This window comes from Chenopodium quinoa, unplaced genomic scaffold (assembly GCF_001683475.1).
Source record: "Chenopodium quinoa cultivar QQ74 unplaced genomic scaffold, ASM168347v1, whole genome shotgun sequence".
Lineage (NCBI taxonomy): Eukaryota > Viridiplantae > Streptophyta > Magnoliopsida > Caryophyllales > Amaranthaceae > Chenopodium > Chenopodium quinoa.
In genome coordinates, this window is record NW_018744537.1 from 5,179,003 (window position 1) to 5,197,825 (window position 18,823).

General features: G+C 34.1%; 1 protein-coding gene across 2 annotated transcripts; it reads right to left on the reverse strand.

Annotated features, from left to right (window-relative positions):
* Nucleotides 1-5,885: 5,885 nt before the first annotated feature.
* On the reverse strand, nucleotides 5,886-18,027 carry LOC110698813 (peroxisome biogenesis protein 2-like). Of its 2 annotated transcripts, XR_002506798.1 has the most exons (9): nucleotides 17,799-18,027; nucleotides 16,640-16,750; nucleotides 16,348-16,501; nucleotides 12,145-12,281; nucleotides 11,930-12,030; nucleotides 11,537-11,654; nucleotides 10,432-10,598; nucleotides 6,375-6,580; nucleotides 5,886-6,251 (listed from the first exon to the last, which is right to left on the reverse strand). XR_002506798.1 is itself a non-coding variant. In XM_021876333.1 (8 exons), the coding sequence occupies exons 1-8, from the start codon at nucleotides 17,913-17,915 to the stop codon at nucleotides 6,451-6,453; spliced, it is 1,035 nt and encodes a 344-aa protein (XP_021732025.1). In that variant the 5' UTR covers nucleotides 17,916-18,027; the 3' UTR covers nucleotides 5,886-6,450. The 2 variants fall into 2 exon arrangements, 1 of the variants encoding a protein (XP_021732025.1); XM_021876333.1 differs by having other exon boundaries at nucleotides 5,886-6,580.
* Nucleotides 18,028-18,823: the final 796 nt, after the last annotated feature.

The window sequence follows — 18,823 nt, forward strand, 5'->3', positions numbered from 1 at the left end:
CCAAGTAAACTACAACAACTTTGATGTGATATGCATTAATCTTTTGATAATAGTATTTTTAATTTGGGAAATTATTCATACAGTTGTTGAGAAAGTTATGTGGTGCTACATATATATGTATATGTGAATGACAAAGTCATACAGTACATTTGTAGTACTCCATTACTCGTAGAGCTTTATCAGCCAATCACAAATTAAAATTGAAAAAGTAAATTTAAGAACTACTACTACTACTTCTAGTTTGCTACTCGGTATTTATGAACTGTTTAGGGAGATGGGAAAGTGGGGAAATAAAGGGATACATTCTATTTTTTTGGAGACAGTATTTTGTACGATTACTCAAGAAAAAGTCTTATTTTGTTCATATTTTTTCCCTTATTTCATGAAAAATAAATCAAATTAGATTAAGATGTTTCTTGAGTTTAATTTACAACTCAAATACGAAGTTGTAGTTCAGTAATAAAATCGGATATGTTCAGGTAAGCGAAAATCAAGTGAATCAAATGCACCCTAAATTTGTATTTATTTTATTGCGAGAGAGGGTTTCAAAATGAATTCATACAATCATGCAAGAAGAAAATTTTTCTATATTGCAAAGGAGTAGATAGAATTTTCTTTTGTATAAAAAAATTTACATTTGCCCATGGAAATTTACAATCTCAAAAGGGTTGTCACAAGAAATTATTTTATGGTTTGAACTTTGAAACCACCATGACTATGGTGATTTGAATCACAAATAACTAACACATGTAGAATGTTCTTTCATGTCGTTCTTTTTTGTAAAAGTTTTGAAATCTTCGAATAAAATCTCTTAAATAGGAATTACTTCGTAATAATTTACAAAAATTAGTTATTTAGCTATAACAAGAGTCTCTACCCCTTAATACATGTTTACTTTTTTGCCCAAACGTAAATTATCAAGGGTACCTAGCCATGCAAGTGCAACTTAATTGGAAGCCTTACAGCCCCGTTTATGAGATTTTGGTGGCCTGGGACAAAGATACAAATTGGGGCCCTAATTAACAAAATAAAAATATAATATTATGAAAAATTGGGTATGCAATTTTATTTTGATTTCTCCCGGATACATATTTAAAAAGATTAAGTGATTAACAATCTTTTTAAAATATCCAATTTTATATATAATCCCCTAACCGCAAAATCACCACCCCACAAAACCCTCCCTCGCAGCCACCAAACATCGAAAATTTGATTTTTTTACCGGAAAATTAAACAAATATTATAAAAGTAAACAAATATAAAATTACATAATTACATACTCATATGAATTATGATTTTAAAATGAACTTACAAATTACGATCATCGCCTCTTTGGCAGTGGTTCAAGCCAAGCATCCAATCAATGTATTCCCCAATATTGAAATTTTTGAATAAAATCGTTCAAATCAATTATACAGATTAACGAAATATTAATGGAAAGAAGAAAATTTAACGAGTGATGGAGGACATGCAAGATTGCAAGGAGGCCGAGTCGGAGGCGAAGCCAGGGATTTTCATTGCAGGGGGACAGATTAAGGAAGTCGTTCTATAATTTGACAAAAACCCTTAGACAATTTAATTTAAATTGAGATATATTAATAAGATCAAATACTTTTGCCCAAAATCCCTATTCCAGCTAATAATTTGGGTTTGTAATTTGACCAGTTATTTAAAAAATTATGTAAATTGCTAAGCTAATTTTAAAGTTAGAACAATTGTGATCACTTTAACCACTAGACCACCACTTCTTCTTTATCATTATTCCACACACAAATTGCTTATAACTTTTTTCTTCTTAAAAAGTGGGGGACAGTTTTCCCCCCTTGTACCCACTTGGCTCCGCCAATGGCCGGATTATATACAATTAGATTAATGCCCGTCGAAAATAAAAGAGTGAAACGATCGTTTTTGAAAATTTTCAACTTCACTTAAATCATTTGACTAGAAATGGAAAAAGATACAATTTTGGAAAATTAAACTATCAAAAGATGGGGATTCCAATTTAATGATTGCTCTTTTAAGGGGTGAATTAAATTATTCACTTTGGAAAGTGAAATTTTTGGGTGGAAAATCACGGAGGATGAACCAAAAATGGGTTTTGATATTCTCTGATTTTACGCATGCTTTGTTTTTGTATATATTTTTTTTTTTATTTTTGCTTTTTTTGGGGCCTTCTATTAAGTGAATTTGGGTTTCTCAAGTTTGGGCCCAGGGTGGTTGCCCCAGCTGCCCTGCCCTTGCTACAGGCCTGAAGCCTTATCAACTGTAGACATACGACATACTTTTTTTTAGTTATGGAGGTCGGATCCTAAAGTGAAACTCAAAACACCCCCTCCCCAATCACCAGGTTCCATAGTATAGTTTTTTCGGACCATACACTTGAAAGTGCGGGGAGAATGAAGTTAAGAAATCTTCATCCCAAGCACTTGTAACTGACTGAATACGACTTTATAATCTCAAGAGGTAATAAATTAAATCCCTAACCAACTTGGCAAACCCTTAGTATTAATCAACTTTGGTTCAATTTAAAGAATAGATGTAAGATTCATACTATGTATGAAATTTATGCCGCCATGGTTTCTAAAATATACATATATTTGACTTTGAAGACAAGCCTACATAGTTTAAGGGTCACCTTGAACATCATTATTCATATTAATTTACTAAAAGTAAAGTAATCACTAACTATAGTGCAATACTTTTGAATAGTTTATTTGATTTGATTTTAAAACACGAAGTAATAGTGATTAGTGAAGCCATTAACTCGATTTCCTGGCTGTATGACACGTACATGTACTTTCGTCACACTATAAGATATGTTTAGGAAGTAAAAAGTGCAAATTGGTTGAAAGTGAATTGTTTGATGATATGTGACAAAGTTTATGTTGATGGATTATACAATTATTAATCAATCAAGTGCCGAAGTAACAATATTATGAAGGAACATTTGTGGAAACATTTATTTGTTAAAAGTAAATAAACTCAAATACACTTATATCCTATTTCAAAAAAAGAAAAAAAAAACACTTATTATCCAAAAAAATCACGAATATCAACTTTGTTAACAAAGAATCTAGTAAATGATGAGACAGGTGGTGTTTTCTCGGGATATAAGGATTCTCTGAACTTCTATTATGACAACTTCTACAATACAAAGAGTATAGTGAATGGCGAGAGTGTCGCTAATATATAAGAATATAAGCTACTTCAATCTATTAAATTATGACACTAAGTTAGTACACTACGGAGTAATTCGTGTCAATAAATCTCTCTTATTGTCTCTTTTCATGCATTTTCAACCGTTAATCTGATAAATAATAACTTATTTATAGTATAAAGAAATAGACAGGATCCCAACTCGATATGACATCAATCGAGCATCACTATCACCTACAACATCAAACAATATTGATTCATTAAACTATTTATCAAACGCTATTGGTTCATCAAAAGGTACTAGCTACATATATACCCTTCTTAATCATCATGTCTACTATCTTTGTCGAAATTCTATTCAACCATATACTAAACTCATGAGAGTTAAAGACTAATGCAGAAGGAATCACCGAATAAATTTGTGACACTAGCTTAGTGATGTACGAGTAGTGAATAAGCTACCTACGGAATATGTACCTAAACTTAACCGTCGTTCGTTTTAATGATTTCTATTGACATGTATGGAGTACTTGATAGATTAAGACGTTTTGATCTCTCTTAGATGCTTGCACACAAGTTACATGATGGCAAACTATCTATGAGTATGGCTTTTTTTTTATTTATTTTTTTTATTTTTTGTGGTGTAGCACCTAGTAGGTAAGAAGAACAATCCATTTGATTACAACCATATATATAAAACTCGAACCTGAAATTGAACCCAACTCGATTTTGGTGATTAATCAAACATGTCCGTCATCCTAAAGGGTAAATGACCTGACATAGCCTAAATCAAACTTGACTTGACCCTAACCTAAACTTGATCTAAAGGTTACTTTTACTAGACATGATCCCGAACTAAGAGTTGACCTAAGATCTAAGAACTGATTTCATTCAACCCCAACCTGACTTTGAACACTCAAATTGATAGCACGTCCCTCAATTTCAATATTGGAAGATTCTTTCCTTACTAGTAGACCAATACTTTGTTGGTACTTGTACAAGATATAATTTAAGAGAACAAAATGAAAGAAACAACACTATTTATGCATGTTATATAAAAAAGGTGACACATAAGCTAGGTTTTTTTTGTTGGAAGTTATTTGCATTTTTTATTACTAGGTGATACGTGTTTTATATTTGATTCAAATTCTTATACATTTGGTTTTATTTAAATTGTATGTATGTTCGTGTCAAAAAAAAAAATTGTGTATATGTTGTATGACCTTTCAATCAATGAATTAATTTTACATTCAAAAAGTGGAACAATGATTAATCATCATGGAATAATTTTTAAATTAAGAAATTATAATAGTGATTAATCTGATCATTATCCAATCAATTTTTCAACTAGACTAGAAGTAGAGAGTGGTCCTCGTGGATTCGTGGTAAAAAAATTTTCCCGCACATTTAATTAAATATAAAAGGGGCTTCTAAAAAAAAATAAAATTGAGCAAATGATGCTTGTAGTATCCATGAAAAGAAGGAATTGAGAATAAAAATAAAAGAAAGTCACAAACCAAAACTCAAGGAAAAAGGGTATATAATTGGGACACACAAATAGCAAGACGAAACGCAAAAAACGCTTAAAGTTTCAAAAACAAAGTTGCATACTTGCATAGGGATCATTAAACAAAAAAAAACCCAGCAAATCATACCCACAAAATCTATTTTTAAGAAAGCCTATAAAGATTTGAAATAACAATCATAAAGTATTGATCAATTTGATGAATGATTGCTTCCACTTGCTCTTTTTCAAACGTGTGTTTCTTTTTCTAAATTAACACCTATACAGAGTACATAATTTTTAATTAGCGAACACTAAAGGTGTCAATCAGGTTGTTCAGATAATTTTTAAATTTGAGTCAATTTAGTTAAATGGTTATTCGAACAAGATCAATTCATGTTTATCATACTAGTGACTTAGCTTATTTATTTACTACTTACTATAACTATATAAGCATAGTAATCACTACAATAAAATTAACCAAGTTTCAGTCAGATATATTGGGCTCAAGTCAATTTCAATTCATGTCAAAATTTGGTCACGTAATCTATGTACAATACATACATCACGTAAGTTCGAGATTAATTTTAAAGTATAATACTTTTAAAAGGTGGACTCACGAAATAAGTGTTCAAAGATGTTCCCTTACTAGTTAAGGAAAATTCAAAGTGGACTGATGATAATCCTTCTTGGAGATATGTGCATCGACCGTCCTTAAATTATTAAGCTGCTATGTAACTGTTCTTCATGTGAGTGTACAGAATTTGTCATTTTTCGTGTTCTATCATACTTTGAATACAACTAAGCTTAAATCTTAAAAAGGAATAGCCTAACTCATCCGTTCGAATAACAAACAAATTCATTATCGAATCAGTAAGAGAGGATAACAATCAGAGCTAAAATCCATTGGAATTCTGCTCAAACCGTTCTGCTCAAAGTCTCAAACCCTTTTTTGATCATATAATGAGCAGAGAGATTCACAAAGCAGAGTTGCTCATCCTGTAGATGGTGCATCAAGTGTGAACATTCAACCAAACGCGCATCAGCTACTACTTTGTATAGTATATTTTACTAAGTCCCGAAATTAGAGGAGAATGCATGGAAATACACCCAAATAAGTCATTAACATATACAGTATAAATAATAATAAGTGGCAAAAACTATAGCAACTTTGGATGCCGAGATAGAGACATTTGCTTTTCATGATAGAAACAAGACAACTTAATATCATCCAAATTAGGATTGGATTACCAAAGAAAAACAATCCCAGCTAATTGACCCAGAGTACCATCATGTACAACGTAACAATTAAGTAAAGGCAATCAATATTAATTCTTAACCTACTCGCAATCGTAATCAAACATAACCAAGTCAAAAATTCGTACATAAAAATCAACAGCAGTCAATAAAAATAATCATATTCGCCTTTACATAATTATATTAGCCTGTAAACCAGCAGCTTGTGAAGACATTGAAAGACAATACACTAACTTCAATTTTGGCTAAGCTTCCCTGTCCCCACATTGAAGACCTTTTGCATTATTGGACGACAAAGGATATATTTTTGCCTCTTAAAATCAGACAAAAATATCTGTAAATATTACTCCATATTATACAAGGGTGGAAATTCAATCAAGGTACCAAGAATAAGATGTGAAATGTTGCCAAAGAATGAGAGAGTATATAATTTGAGTGTATCCACAGAAAAACTTGCCTTCCTGTTATGGTATCGGTTTCTGAAACACAACTTTTGTCCCCGTATTTGAATTTGAATTCCTTTCAAGAGCACATCATTTTTTAGCAGAGTTCTCATCCACAGAGCCACCTAGTCGTTGCATGGCTGTAACTGGCTGGCTGCATCGCGGACATCTGAAAGATGGAGAAGCAGCACACCGTGTTCTAAGGCAGTAATAACAGTATCTGCAAGAAAAATTAGTGCACAAACATCAGATAGTGTGGCCAAATAAGCACATTGGGATAAAAGAGCCAGTTCTAACTTCTAAGAGCAGTTCTGAATGTAATATAACAGGAGAGCTTTTGTTCTATTTGATCCCCTAGAAAACAAAAATTCTAGTCCCACCTCTAGATGGAGAGGTAGAAGTTATTGCCGTTGACTTTAAAATGGAAAATTAAGATGGGTTGAAAAGACAGAGTTGGTGAATTGAATGGGAGTAGATGGGTGAAGGTTTAAATAAAAGTCGATGAATCTATTCATGAGTTTGATCTTTGGTGAGCCACTGGTGGCTGTGCTGGGTTCTAGTTGGGTTGGTTTGATTGTCTGCTATTGAACTTATAGGATGAGCGGTAAAGAAGAGAAGTTTTGTTAATAAGTCATTTCAATCAGAGATATGCATACTTAATGCCCAGAAAATAATAAGATATGCACTTACGAGCAAAATAAGAAGCATATGAAAAAAAAAATGTTACGGAATAGTTAACTCATGCCCAAGATTGGACCCTTTCTGTACATACTGAGATAATCCAGCTATCCCTCCTAAGGAAGGGAAAGGGTTTAGGGTAATCCTATAACCCTTACGCTCTGTCTGATCAATGCAGTAAGGTTAAATATTCACATAATTATGTTTTATGCCAAGTCAGCAATATTAATGACAGTCCCAGCTTGGATGCATAGGTGTTTGATACGAAGTATGTTCGAAGATTGAATTGTTATTACCATAATTTTCATTAGGTAGGATTATCTATGTCGGATTAGAATTAATCAATTTTTCCCAAGAAAGAAAGATGGAAAAGAAGATAAATACAAAAAACATTAGTTAAATCTCCTTTTAGCCCTTTCTTTTTGACTAGTTGCCTACTTTGAGCCCCCACCTTCCAAAAAGAAGGTAATAAAATAGTTTTCTTATGCCTGGTCACACTGCATCTTCCCTAAGACAAATAATATAATCCTCTACTTCTCTGGTCAAGGAAAGAAATGTGGCAAAACTCTCAAGTTCCACCTCCGATGGCTTTTGAAATCAAGAATTTACTTGCTAGAAGATGAATCCTTCAATAACAACCTCTAATTATTACTAAAGGTGTTCAAACAATAGCATACCACATCCAATTGTCAGTATAGAGATTAAACACACGGCAAACAACCACTGAAATTATTCCAGTCCCTTGTACTCCATACATTTCCAATTTTTCCATATCTTGCACGAAATTTATACACACCCGGGTGCATGGTGCACCCAAGGGTATTATCTGCCTTTTTAATATTCTTTGCTCATTTTAAAATATTAAAACGAGCAAAAAATATTAAATGAGCAAAAAACTACCCTTAGGTGACCTACCTCTATGTGCTCCGAGTGTATATAAAAGGTATTGCCTGTTTTTTATATTAATTTTCCTATTTGCTATAAAACAGGAACAAATGCTGAAATTGGGTGTGGGAATGAGTGAGGATGATCCTATTTCCTCGTGAATCTTCAGTCATTTTTCTGCAGTGAAATGTTACACTTTACAAAAGCAATTAAGGGATGTCGGTATTCAAGAAAGGATTTTTTTTTTTTTTTTTTAAAAAAAAACCTTAAATCTCCTAAGTATCTAACTATATATATATATATGGTTGCTGGTTTTTCAATTCCCTTTCCCTTTTTCTTTTTTAAGCTCCCCTTAAACCCCTCATACTTGATTACCCACCCTAACATGGGACTTGAGAGTTCCCCCATTTTCCTCTGCAATTTTCCTCCTCTTCAGCCGAAACATCCATCCCCAACAGCCAAATTCAACCCTACCAAATTCGCCACCACCACAATTCCACAAACATAGTCCTCACCACCACAAGTTCTATCTAACCCAAACATTCAACTGCGAGAAAGTTGGCATAAAAATTTTACAGATGTGAGAGAGAGAAAGTAAGAAACAAAGTTCTTTGCCAGATTTGACTCATTAGTTTCCAACCGATCAACTCTTGCTCCGAGATCTAAGAATCCAATATGCAATCTCCTGACGCCAACACTTGACTATCCCGGTCTGAAACTCCCAAGGCAGTCTATTCCAACTTCATACTTACAGTGAAATTCGAGGAGATGATGAGTTTAGGTGGATGGGAGGGGAGAGGATGCTTGTGGTTAAAATTGGAAGGGAGAAAAGGTCAAAGAACATGGATGAAGGTGGATTGCATAGATGATACCTAGTCGCCTACAGTTAATGCTGGAAATAGTACAAGTGTGTTTGGGTTATGTTATTTCGTATTCCATGATGTATCAAACTCTTTATTCAATTTCCCTTTCTTGATTATTTCCCTGTATTTTCCGTTCATATTCCTTTCCTTTTCTCAAATGTAAACCAAAGTACCAAACTGCCCCACATATTCTATTATATATCAGAAATGAAGACAGAGCAATTGAACAGGATTTATAAGAAATGAAAACCTCCTAAGACTCCAACTTCTTTTCTTTCACCACCATGCACCTTAACAGTTAATCATTAATCTCCCCCTCCACCTGCACAACAACACTCTGCGGCAGCCAAACTGCCATACAATAATCAATGCAATCTAAATGCTGGAAGGGCCTCCCATCCCAGCATCAATAACATACTATAACCTAACTCTCCTGTCGTGCACCTTAAATATATACAGCTCCCCAGTCCTGAGTCCTGACACCCTACTTAATAAAGAATAAAAAGATAGTTTGCTGGTTAAAAGTCTCACCACGAACCAAGAGAATGAGGGTTCGATTTTTATCAGGCCTTTGCGCCTCTCTTCAATACCATTCCTACTTAATAATTAGTTTAACACAAGCAGCTATTTGCAGAAAAAAGAAATATCTATTGCCTATCATGATTAAAAAATAAAATCACATTTGACCTCCCATTAACACAAGTGAATGTATAGGGTGTATACATATTACATATAGCACCAAACTCATCCGATAGGAAGGAACCAAATTTGAATTGAGCACTAAGACTAAGAACAGTTGTTAATAATAATTAATTAAAAACAGATACTTGGATGGAAAAGGAGGAGAAAGAGTGAAAAATAGATATGATGGATGGAATTCAGAGATAGGGGGAAATAATATTAAATTATAGGCTTTAACAATATAAAGAAGCCATCTTATTCAAGAACCTCTTGGGAGTCAGAAATTTCCTGTCTTTGAACATTATCAATTAATCCCCAGTCATTTATAATACTCTTTTTTTTTTCTTTTTTTTTTTCCCTTCAGATTGATTTTATTTCAGAAAAATATTGACAGAAATGTTTGCTTCCCATACTCTGATCCTCCTCTTCAAATTCAATCCATTTCCTGCTGCCACCATAAACTTTCATACATTTCCTTCTCTAGCAACACAAACAGCTAGAAAACCCAAATTTTCTTCTTTGTCAACCATCATACAATTCACTTCTGTTAGTTATGAATAATTCAATATAACTGCACCCCAAATTCATTTGACTAAGCAAAATAATGTGGGCGATAGAACTTTCTGAGCCCTTGGCCGAAAACAACAGATGAACAACTATCACTCCGGATCACCAGGTCTACAACAAGAATGAGTCAATGCTAGGCCCAACTAGTTATGAGATCTTCTCTTGAAGGACCACAAAGCGTATTATAGATGCATTGTACATTGCAATGTGTTACATAAGCATTATAATGATTGACCCCACAGACTTAACACTTTCGAAAGCAACATCCTCATTTGTATTCAGTCATTCATCATTACACTTCCATATGAGATCTTGATCTGGCACTTAAGCATAGTGAACCAAACAACCAGAAAAGTGAAGAGAGAACAAAAGGGAAAAGCTGTGAGCAGTCACGCACCTGTGTCTACAAGGTAAAGCAAGAAATGGAATGCTTGGGCTACCTTGGCAAATGGGGCAGGAAATTTCATCAGTAGCAGAATCTGAAGATTTGTCCTTGGAGAACGGACGAAATAAATTCTTCAATGATGCAGAGTTCAGAAGAGGAAGAAGTAACAATAGCATTTCCTGCATGATTAAAGATAATATCATATAAAAGGAGAGAGATTTGAAAGCATATTTTTTTTTTTTTTTTGGGGGGGTGGGGGGACCATTAAGGCCATATCATGTGTTTAGCAAAAAATAAAAGACATAATACAAATTTACAATACACTTTGAAGAAAAGCATGAAGGACAAAGAAATCCAATAATGCAATGTTAAGACTTTGTTCTCTCCAACTTTCAACAACCGCTTTCACATACTATCTAACCTAACTAGTATCTACTGCAATTATACTTTGCTAGGATTCACCAGTCAACACTTACTGAAACATCATGTCCCTAAAGCATGGGAAAGACCAACCCCCCCCCCCCCCCCAACCCCCGCCGCGGGAAATATTGGCACTGAATTTGCCAACATATTCTGAAACCAGTGTGAGTATGCAGTTACAGTACGGAAAAGAACATTTCCAGATAAGATGAGCGGAGACGAGGTTATCCACCTCCGAACCCCCCACCCCCACCCCACCCCACCCCACCCACACACACACACACACACACACAGCGCCAAAAAAAAGGATTTGACAATTACATATGCTAAATATAATTTCTAAATTATTATACATTTTGGATAATTATCCAGCATTAGTTATAAGAAAATAACCTTTAATTATTTTTTTTAGAGAAACCAAGGGTTTTACCATAAATTCAAGGAATAAGATGAATAAAAATAGATAAGCTCTTATATATTCCCAGTTTAGACGTATCTTCTTTATTGCATGACTCTCTTGTATCCTATTTCCTGATCAATTTTCTCTCATATCTTCGTCTCAAAAATACAATTACAGATTACAACTTTCTGGTCCTGGTGAATCAGCACCTCAATTTTCAGATCCAGTTTTATTTTCCAATTAAAATAAATAAATAAATAAATAAAGAAGAAGAAAGTTCTACAAAGAAAAAAATACCGAGAACTCATTCCACACTAACTGCCGATTCATGTACTCAAAGCTGACAGAGCGATTCATGTTGGGGCTTCCATACACAAGCCTAGCTCTGAGAGATCTCTCAATCAAACTCCTATATCTGCATCACGACATATAAAACAACGATCATTAATAAACCAAAAGTGTTCCCCATTATAAATCCAGCATACTACAACTTCTAAAGTAACAGAGCAAAAGGTATCATTACATTTCCACAGTTCCATCTTCACATCCACTACTTCTAAGTAAAATCACAGAAATAAACAATCTCAATTTTTTTTTGGAGAAAACTGGTCAGATTATCATTCAGAATTTCGTCTTAATCAGCACATATATGAGAGCAAACAATGAAATGCAGGTGAGCTTAAAACTTACTTTCCAGTGAAGAGAAATATAAGCAGGTTGCCAAATGATGCAGCCTTATAGATTCCTTCTACATGCTGCAACAAAAGCCATGCCCGTTGTCCCAATGTCCTCTGGAAAGAAAAATACATGAAACAATAAATAATCCACAAAGCACATTATCTCAGACAGAAATTTTAATGATTCACAGTAAAACAAATGAATATGTGCCAGAAAAGAACGAATACTTGCTCAGAGTCTCCCCATCTACGGAAAGCAGAAAAAGACTGCAAACGTGTCCAGATGTACTGACCCCCTACTGTAGCAATACAGTACCATAACTTTTGAGCAGGCGTAAGCCCAGGACCCTCCAAGCCTGTTCTCACTGCAGGTAGCACATCTATTAGAGAGCAAAAGAAAGGACTTTGGTAGCCTTTGGAGAATATCAGTAACGCTATGTCCAACTGGAGAGGAAGAAAAGCAGGATAAATAAATTTCTACTAGTGAAGTAGTGAATGGTGACTTGACCTTTATGCAAGTGTCCAAATTACACAATGCATATGAAGGCTACAACAACAACAACAACAAAGCCCTAGACCCAACATGAATCGTCATAAGAAACCGTCCGATATAGAAAAAAGGACACAACAAGATAATCAGTTAAAAAGTTAGAAAAAAAGGTGTGTAAAGTTAGAAAAAGATAGAGCATCCATGTAAGAGTTTTAAAAGAGAACCAAGAGTAAAATTCAAGAAAGTTTTAGAGGAGTGGTAAAAAAAAACATAAAGGTTTGAGAAAGCTTTAGCAAAACATGGAGGCTACAAGCCTACAATAGCTGATAATTTCCTTATAGACTTTTTGGTTTCGTAAACACATAGACTAGTATGAAATTTCTTAAGGTTTCAAATAGATTTTTGAACTCCCATATTCCTAAGAGATTCCATAGCTTCAGATTTCCACCTTAGAAAGTAATGAGAAGAGGGGAAAAAAAAAAAGGTTACAAATTCATAATTTTCCAATTTAGATATGCCTAGGAGCAAGGTGATAAGTGTTTAACGCTTTTTGTGTTCCTAGTCTTTTTTACACCAATATATCAATTGTTCTATTAAGATATCCTTCCTCCGATGAGGTGCACTAAGCCACAAAAAAGCACAAGAGGATCTCTATCACCTCATTGAGCCATGAACTTTTGATATACATTGCTATATTATATACTTAAAAGGTGTAGTCTTTCACATGGCACTTGCCCCTATGCATTGACATAGTGACAAGTCATAAAAGCATAATTTGTCACAAGTTGTTACGAAGTATGTATTTTTTTTTTTTATTCCTTTCAAGAAAATATGAGTGAAAGAGAGCTTAACAATCCTCAAACCCAAGACCTCATGTTTCATATGCTACAATTCAATTATAATGACAATAAATTACTTGATAGTTATATAATATATATAAACAGATGTAATAAAGTGCAATGTAATTATAAAGGGAAAAGAATAAAGGCACACTCCATTGTTACTCCAACAACAAATTTAATTCCGCAATTTCTTTTCATATGCCTACTTTCCATAGTCACATCTGTAATTATGAAGCTATATATCCTCAAATATTGCATGTCCTACTAGCCTACTAGAACTAGTTACACCATTTCCCCCCATAACCCATGACACCACTCACCATAATTACCTATAACGAGCTCCAATTTATGTTGAAAAATAAAACTTGTTATTTTTTAAATGAGCCCCTTTTTTTTTATCAATTCTATGAAGTTCTACAAATCAAACAAAGGCGCACCAACTGCTTCCACCACCACTCCATCAGCAGGAAGCAACGACAAAAACTACGAGTATCTTCTTAGAGAGTCCACAACAGTGTCTGCATTTGTGTCCTTTTTTTATTGATAACTACTTATTGATACTGCACAAACTAAATTACACCAAGTGGACAAGGTGTCCTCACAACATAACAGAAAAAAAAAAACAGCTAAAAATTATCCCAATTCCTTTGCATATGCAATTTATCCAAGCCGTTAATGCCAATCCTATGCAAGCCCCATATTCATTCGATAAGGACCTACTATGGTACTACCCAGAGGCTGAAAACAAAGGTATCAACAACCAGCAACAAGATATAAATACCTCAACCTCCATTGAGTTCTAAGGGGATCAAGAACCATCCAATCAACTGCTATATACTCATTACCACTTCATACGGAATCACAGCACCATATTTATCAATAAGGGAACACCCGTCCTCAAATATTTGACTATATGCTGATATGCAAACTTGATTAGTACGTATCCGTAAGCTCATCTACTGAGGACCTAAGCATTTATGCTGTCTTAGAGCATTAACTTTCTCTCCCTGATCCCACTACTCAAATTAAATAAATATATACTCCCTCCGTCCCATAATATAGTTCCTATTTTCCTATTTTGGAGATCCAAAATGTTGTTCCTGTTTCTATTTTTGGATAGTATGTAAAGTCCATCATACCCTTACTTTTTTAACTTTATTCATTGTACTTCCTAATTTACCCTTAAATTTTGCACATACTTTCTACTTTTTTCCACTTTCTCTCTCTAACTTTTGTCTATGATTGTACTTTTCACTTTTATTAATGTACTTCATTCACTTTCTCCTCCTATTTCTTAAATACCGTGAAAAAACACAAACAAGAACTATATTATGGGACGGAGGGAGTATATGCCTACATAGCAAAACTAAGCTTGACATAAATACATGCTTATGACCCAGAGGCATAGGCATATTTTGTGCTAAACCTAAAGAATAAGCCCTGTCCTTGAATCTTCAAGTCACAAACTAAACTTTTGGTAATTATACTTGAACTTTAAGCAATTGGCTGAGGAAAATAAGAACATTTGCAAGTGGAAGTGATCTTGGACCAAAACTTCTCTGTGCATTCCTACAACCCTTCCTTCAAGTTAAGCTCTTAGGTATCCTTCTCAGACATTGCTACAAGCCTGCAAGGGCACAGTTTTCCAAACTTCTCTGTGCATTCCCACACACACACATGCTATTTTTCCCAACATACAGGTATCACAAGTCAGTACTCTAATGAAGCCAAACAATGATGACCTTCAGTTTTTATACTAGATATGTGATATTAACAATAAAATCCCTATGAAATGTGTACTTCAATTCTCAAAAAAACAATACAGAAGCCATCTGCCACATAACAAGACAATGACCAACTTAACATAAAAGATCGAGAAAAGTGTAGAGAACAAAATATTTCCTCCGTTCTTATTAATTGCAACAATAGCAAGTAACTGGCTAGCACAAATTTTTAGAAAAATTGAAAGGGAGACAAAAAAAAAAAACCCATGTGATTAGATAGAAGAGAGAGAAATAAAAGTAAACAAGTGGGTTGGGCAAGGGTAAACTTGTAATTAATAGTGTGAATACATCCTAACATTGAATTGTGGCAATGATTGTGAAACATCCCAATTTAGCATTATTGCAAATTATTTAAGAATGGAAGAAGTACTTAATTAGCAAAAAAAAAAAAATTAAATCTTGATTTGAGTCAATAATGTGGACCTATGGAATATATTAAGGAGACCCCTTGGCATTATCCTTGTCCTGCCTAAGCACGTAAGCATACAGAGAGGGGGTGGGGGGATAAAGCAGCAATGAACCCAAGATTTTTTATGAGAGTCAACAGACTGAAAACTATTGCAGTAGTGTTCAAGATAGATGCACAGAATCCCAACTGCAATGCAACAGCTATCAATACTGAGCATACCCATGAATGAAGAAACAACTGAAGATTGTGAAGGGATAAAAACATGTTGCAAAAAAGTTACTTTCAATCATCACTCTCTCTTATTGTTGCCATGATCCAGACATGCGATAAAAATTTACCCAACAGCCCTTGCCACTAAATATTGAATAGGCGCATTTATTAATGAAAAATGTATAAAGTTACACTAGTTATCACTCTATCAGTATCACACTTTAGATACTTTTGATTTGGTTACAGGCACTCTAAGGATGACATTGACAATGAATGACATCACTTAGAGGGAGGAAAATTTCTGTTGACATTGGCAATGAATGTCATAAGCCTTTTGAGCATTATCACCATCATATATCTAATGGAATTTTTGGTTACCAGAATACAAGAGAAAGGGAGTTGAGGACCTCAAACCCTTCTGTTTCGTTCCTCATTTTTCATTCCCTTTCTCCACTTTTCCAGATTCAAATTTCCCCTTGTACTTTCTTGGTGATTCTTCCAATCCCCCACCCCCAGATTTGAAACCCCAACACCAAATAATCAAATAGCGAAGAAAAATTTGATTTTATTAACATACCTATGTCAGCTATTTTATTGAGAAGGAAAAGTTGAATTGATTTGTCATTTTATTTAACAGAAGACCAAACTTCTTAGGCAATTTATACACCAAAAATCAAATCACAATAACAACAATACCTTTTCCTCTCACTTCCATAACTCGTTCATCCCTATATCTCAGGTTCATGAGCGCATTTCCTGGAGTCGGCTTGTCTACCCATATTGAGAAGCGCCAGATTAAAAACTCAAGGAATGCATCAAGCTCTGGTTCATATTGAAATAGAATCCCTGGCTAATTCCAACAAGTGAAAAGAATAGACAAATACACAAACCCAAACAAGAAGCCTTAATTTAATCATGCAACTATATATGATACTAATAAATCTACTGTCTAGTAAAGTAATCAAAGAAATAGATGCTAAGTAGATACCTTCATCAAAGAGAATACTTTCACCAACTGCTCTTTCAACATGGCAGACATCTCAACATCCAGTCTTGCAGCATCAAATTGATTTACTCGGGATATTGTAATTGGAATCATCTGCCACAAAGTTCAAAGTTCAAACCATAGTTAATAGTTTAATACAAATCACCAATCCATCATAACAGCATATTGTGGAACAGGAAATTTGTCAATGGAAATGATAATAGAAAAGGCAAACCTACACAGAAGCACCTATAGTCATTAACATGTGTATGTGAAATGGCTTAAAATCATGTACTTTTCTAATTACAATGGACCAAAGTGACAATAATCAAAATCTCATATCAATACCAAACCAAAATGGATCTCGTAAATACAAAGTTTACAACCAAGAGTAAATAGCCATCCCCTAAGTCTCTAACTTGTCAAAGACAAAACAGGATTGATACCAAAGAAATGATCGCAATGTTAAAGAAAAAACAGCCTCCCCATCCCAAATTCATCTTTCCACTTTCCATTAATGGTAACCCGAATTCATGATCTTTCTCCACCAAATCCAACTCTAATCACTGTAATTTGACATTTTATCTTACAAATTTACTTCTCTTTATCCACTAAAATAAAATTATTCTATAAGTCTTCGTGCTATTCGAGGAAGTAACTTAGTGATACAAATCAAGGCCTCTAATAAAAGCAAGGCTATATCTTATGTGAGACACTACTATGTAATATACTCCATCAATATCATGTATATACTCTAATACTCCAATTAAGGCACCTATATTCGCCGCGTTCAAACTTGGAAAGCTCATTCCTCTCAAAACAAATCGAAACTCGAAATGGCATGCCTTACTAACCATTTAACTCAAGCACAAGATCTGAAAACAGTACTTCTACTGAGCAAGATAAGTGGGGGCAGCACAAGAATTGAACATGCATAACCACATATCAAAATCAATTCAATGAAAAACAATTATACTGCTCATAAAGTAATTAAATTATAGAAATTCCATGATTACATAATACTAACCCAAAACTAACAACAAATTACATCTAGAAACCCCCAATTCCAGCAAATAAAACATACAAAATTCATATTACCATATTTTAGAAATGAATTAAAGCTCAAAATTCGTCAAATTGAGAAATTGAAATTAGAGAAAACCTGGTGAGCGAGAGGAAAGGAATTCCATTTAGGGAGAAGTGTTTTGTAAGTAGTGATCCAAGCATCTGGGGAAGGAACTTGAGAAATTGAAGATGAAGCTAGGGTTTGTCTGTCCATGAATTTGATTCTATGTCAAATCAATTGGGGAAAAATGCGGTAGTTATTAGAGGATTTATGAAGATGATGTGAGAAAAATGTCGGTTTTTTTGCGGTTCAACCGTTCAATTGAACAAGAGAACAAATGATTAAAATGAAGGCCACCTCGGCTGACTTCAAGTCAATGGGGTAGATTGACTTGATGACCTCAACAAACAAAAATTTAATGAAACTTTTGAGCTTACCACTTGCAACCGCAACTACGTTCGGGTCGGTTAATCTTGTGTCCAAATTCACAAAATACGAAAATAATGTCAGATTTATTGAGAAAAAACAAGTTTTTTTGGATTTTTCGAGGTAGGTTTGGATTTTAAACTAAGAACGTAGCCTTAGCCTTGTCCAAATCAGCATCTTTTTTCAAGTCAGGTCGGATCGAATTAGCAAGTCAAGCCATTAATATCACCTTTAGTATGTATTGTCGAGTTAGGTTAAACCCTCTATCTAATCCACAACTAATGGACCAAAAAAAACTGTGAAGTTAGAGTCTAGTCAGGACCTTCTCCTTACCTTACAAAAATAATAAGGTATAACTGTACAATTATGTACTCCTTTCATTCTAATTTGTTTGCTCCATAAGGTAAATATGTTTTTACTAAGTTATATGATGGGAACTTCATACTATATATGAAAATGGGAGAATTTTTAAAGGACGGCTCAAAATAGAATTTGAGGCTAACAAATAAGAAAGGATGAAGTATTATGTGTATATGTGTATCTAAACTTCTATCAACTCCCAAAGACGTAAACCCATTACTAGAAGGGGCAAATGGTTCACTAGATCAGTTTCGGTTGCTTTTGGTCACTTTAAATAAAGTTTTGACCAAGTTTATGATATTCATGGAATAAGGAAGGTCTAATAATATATTAGC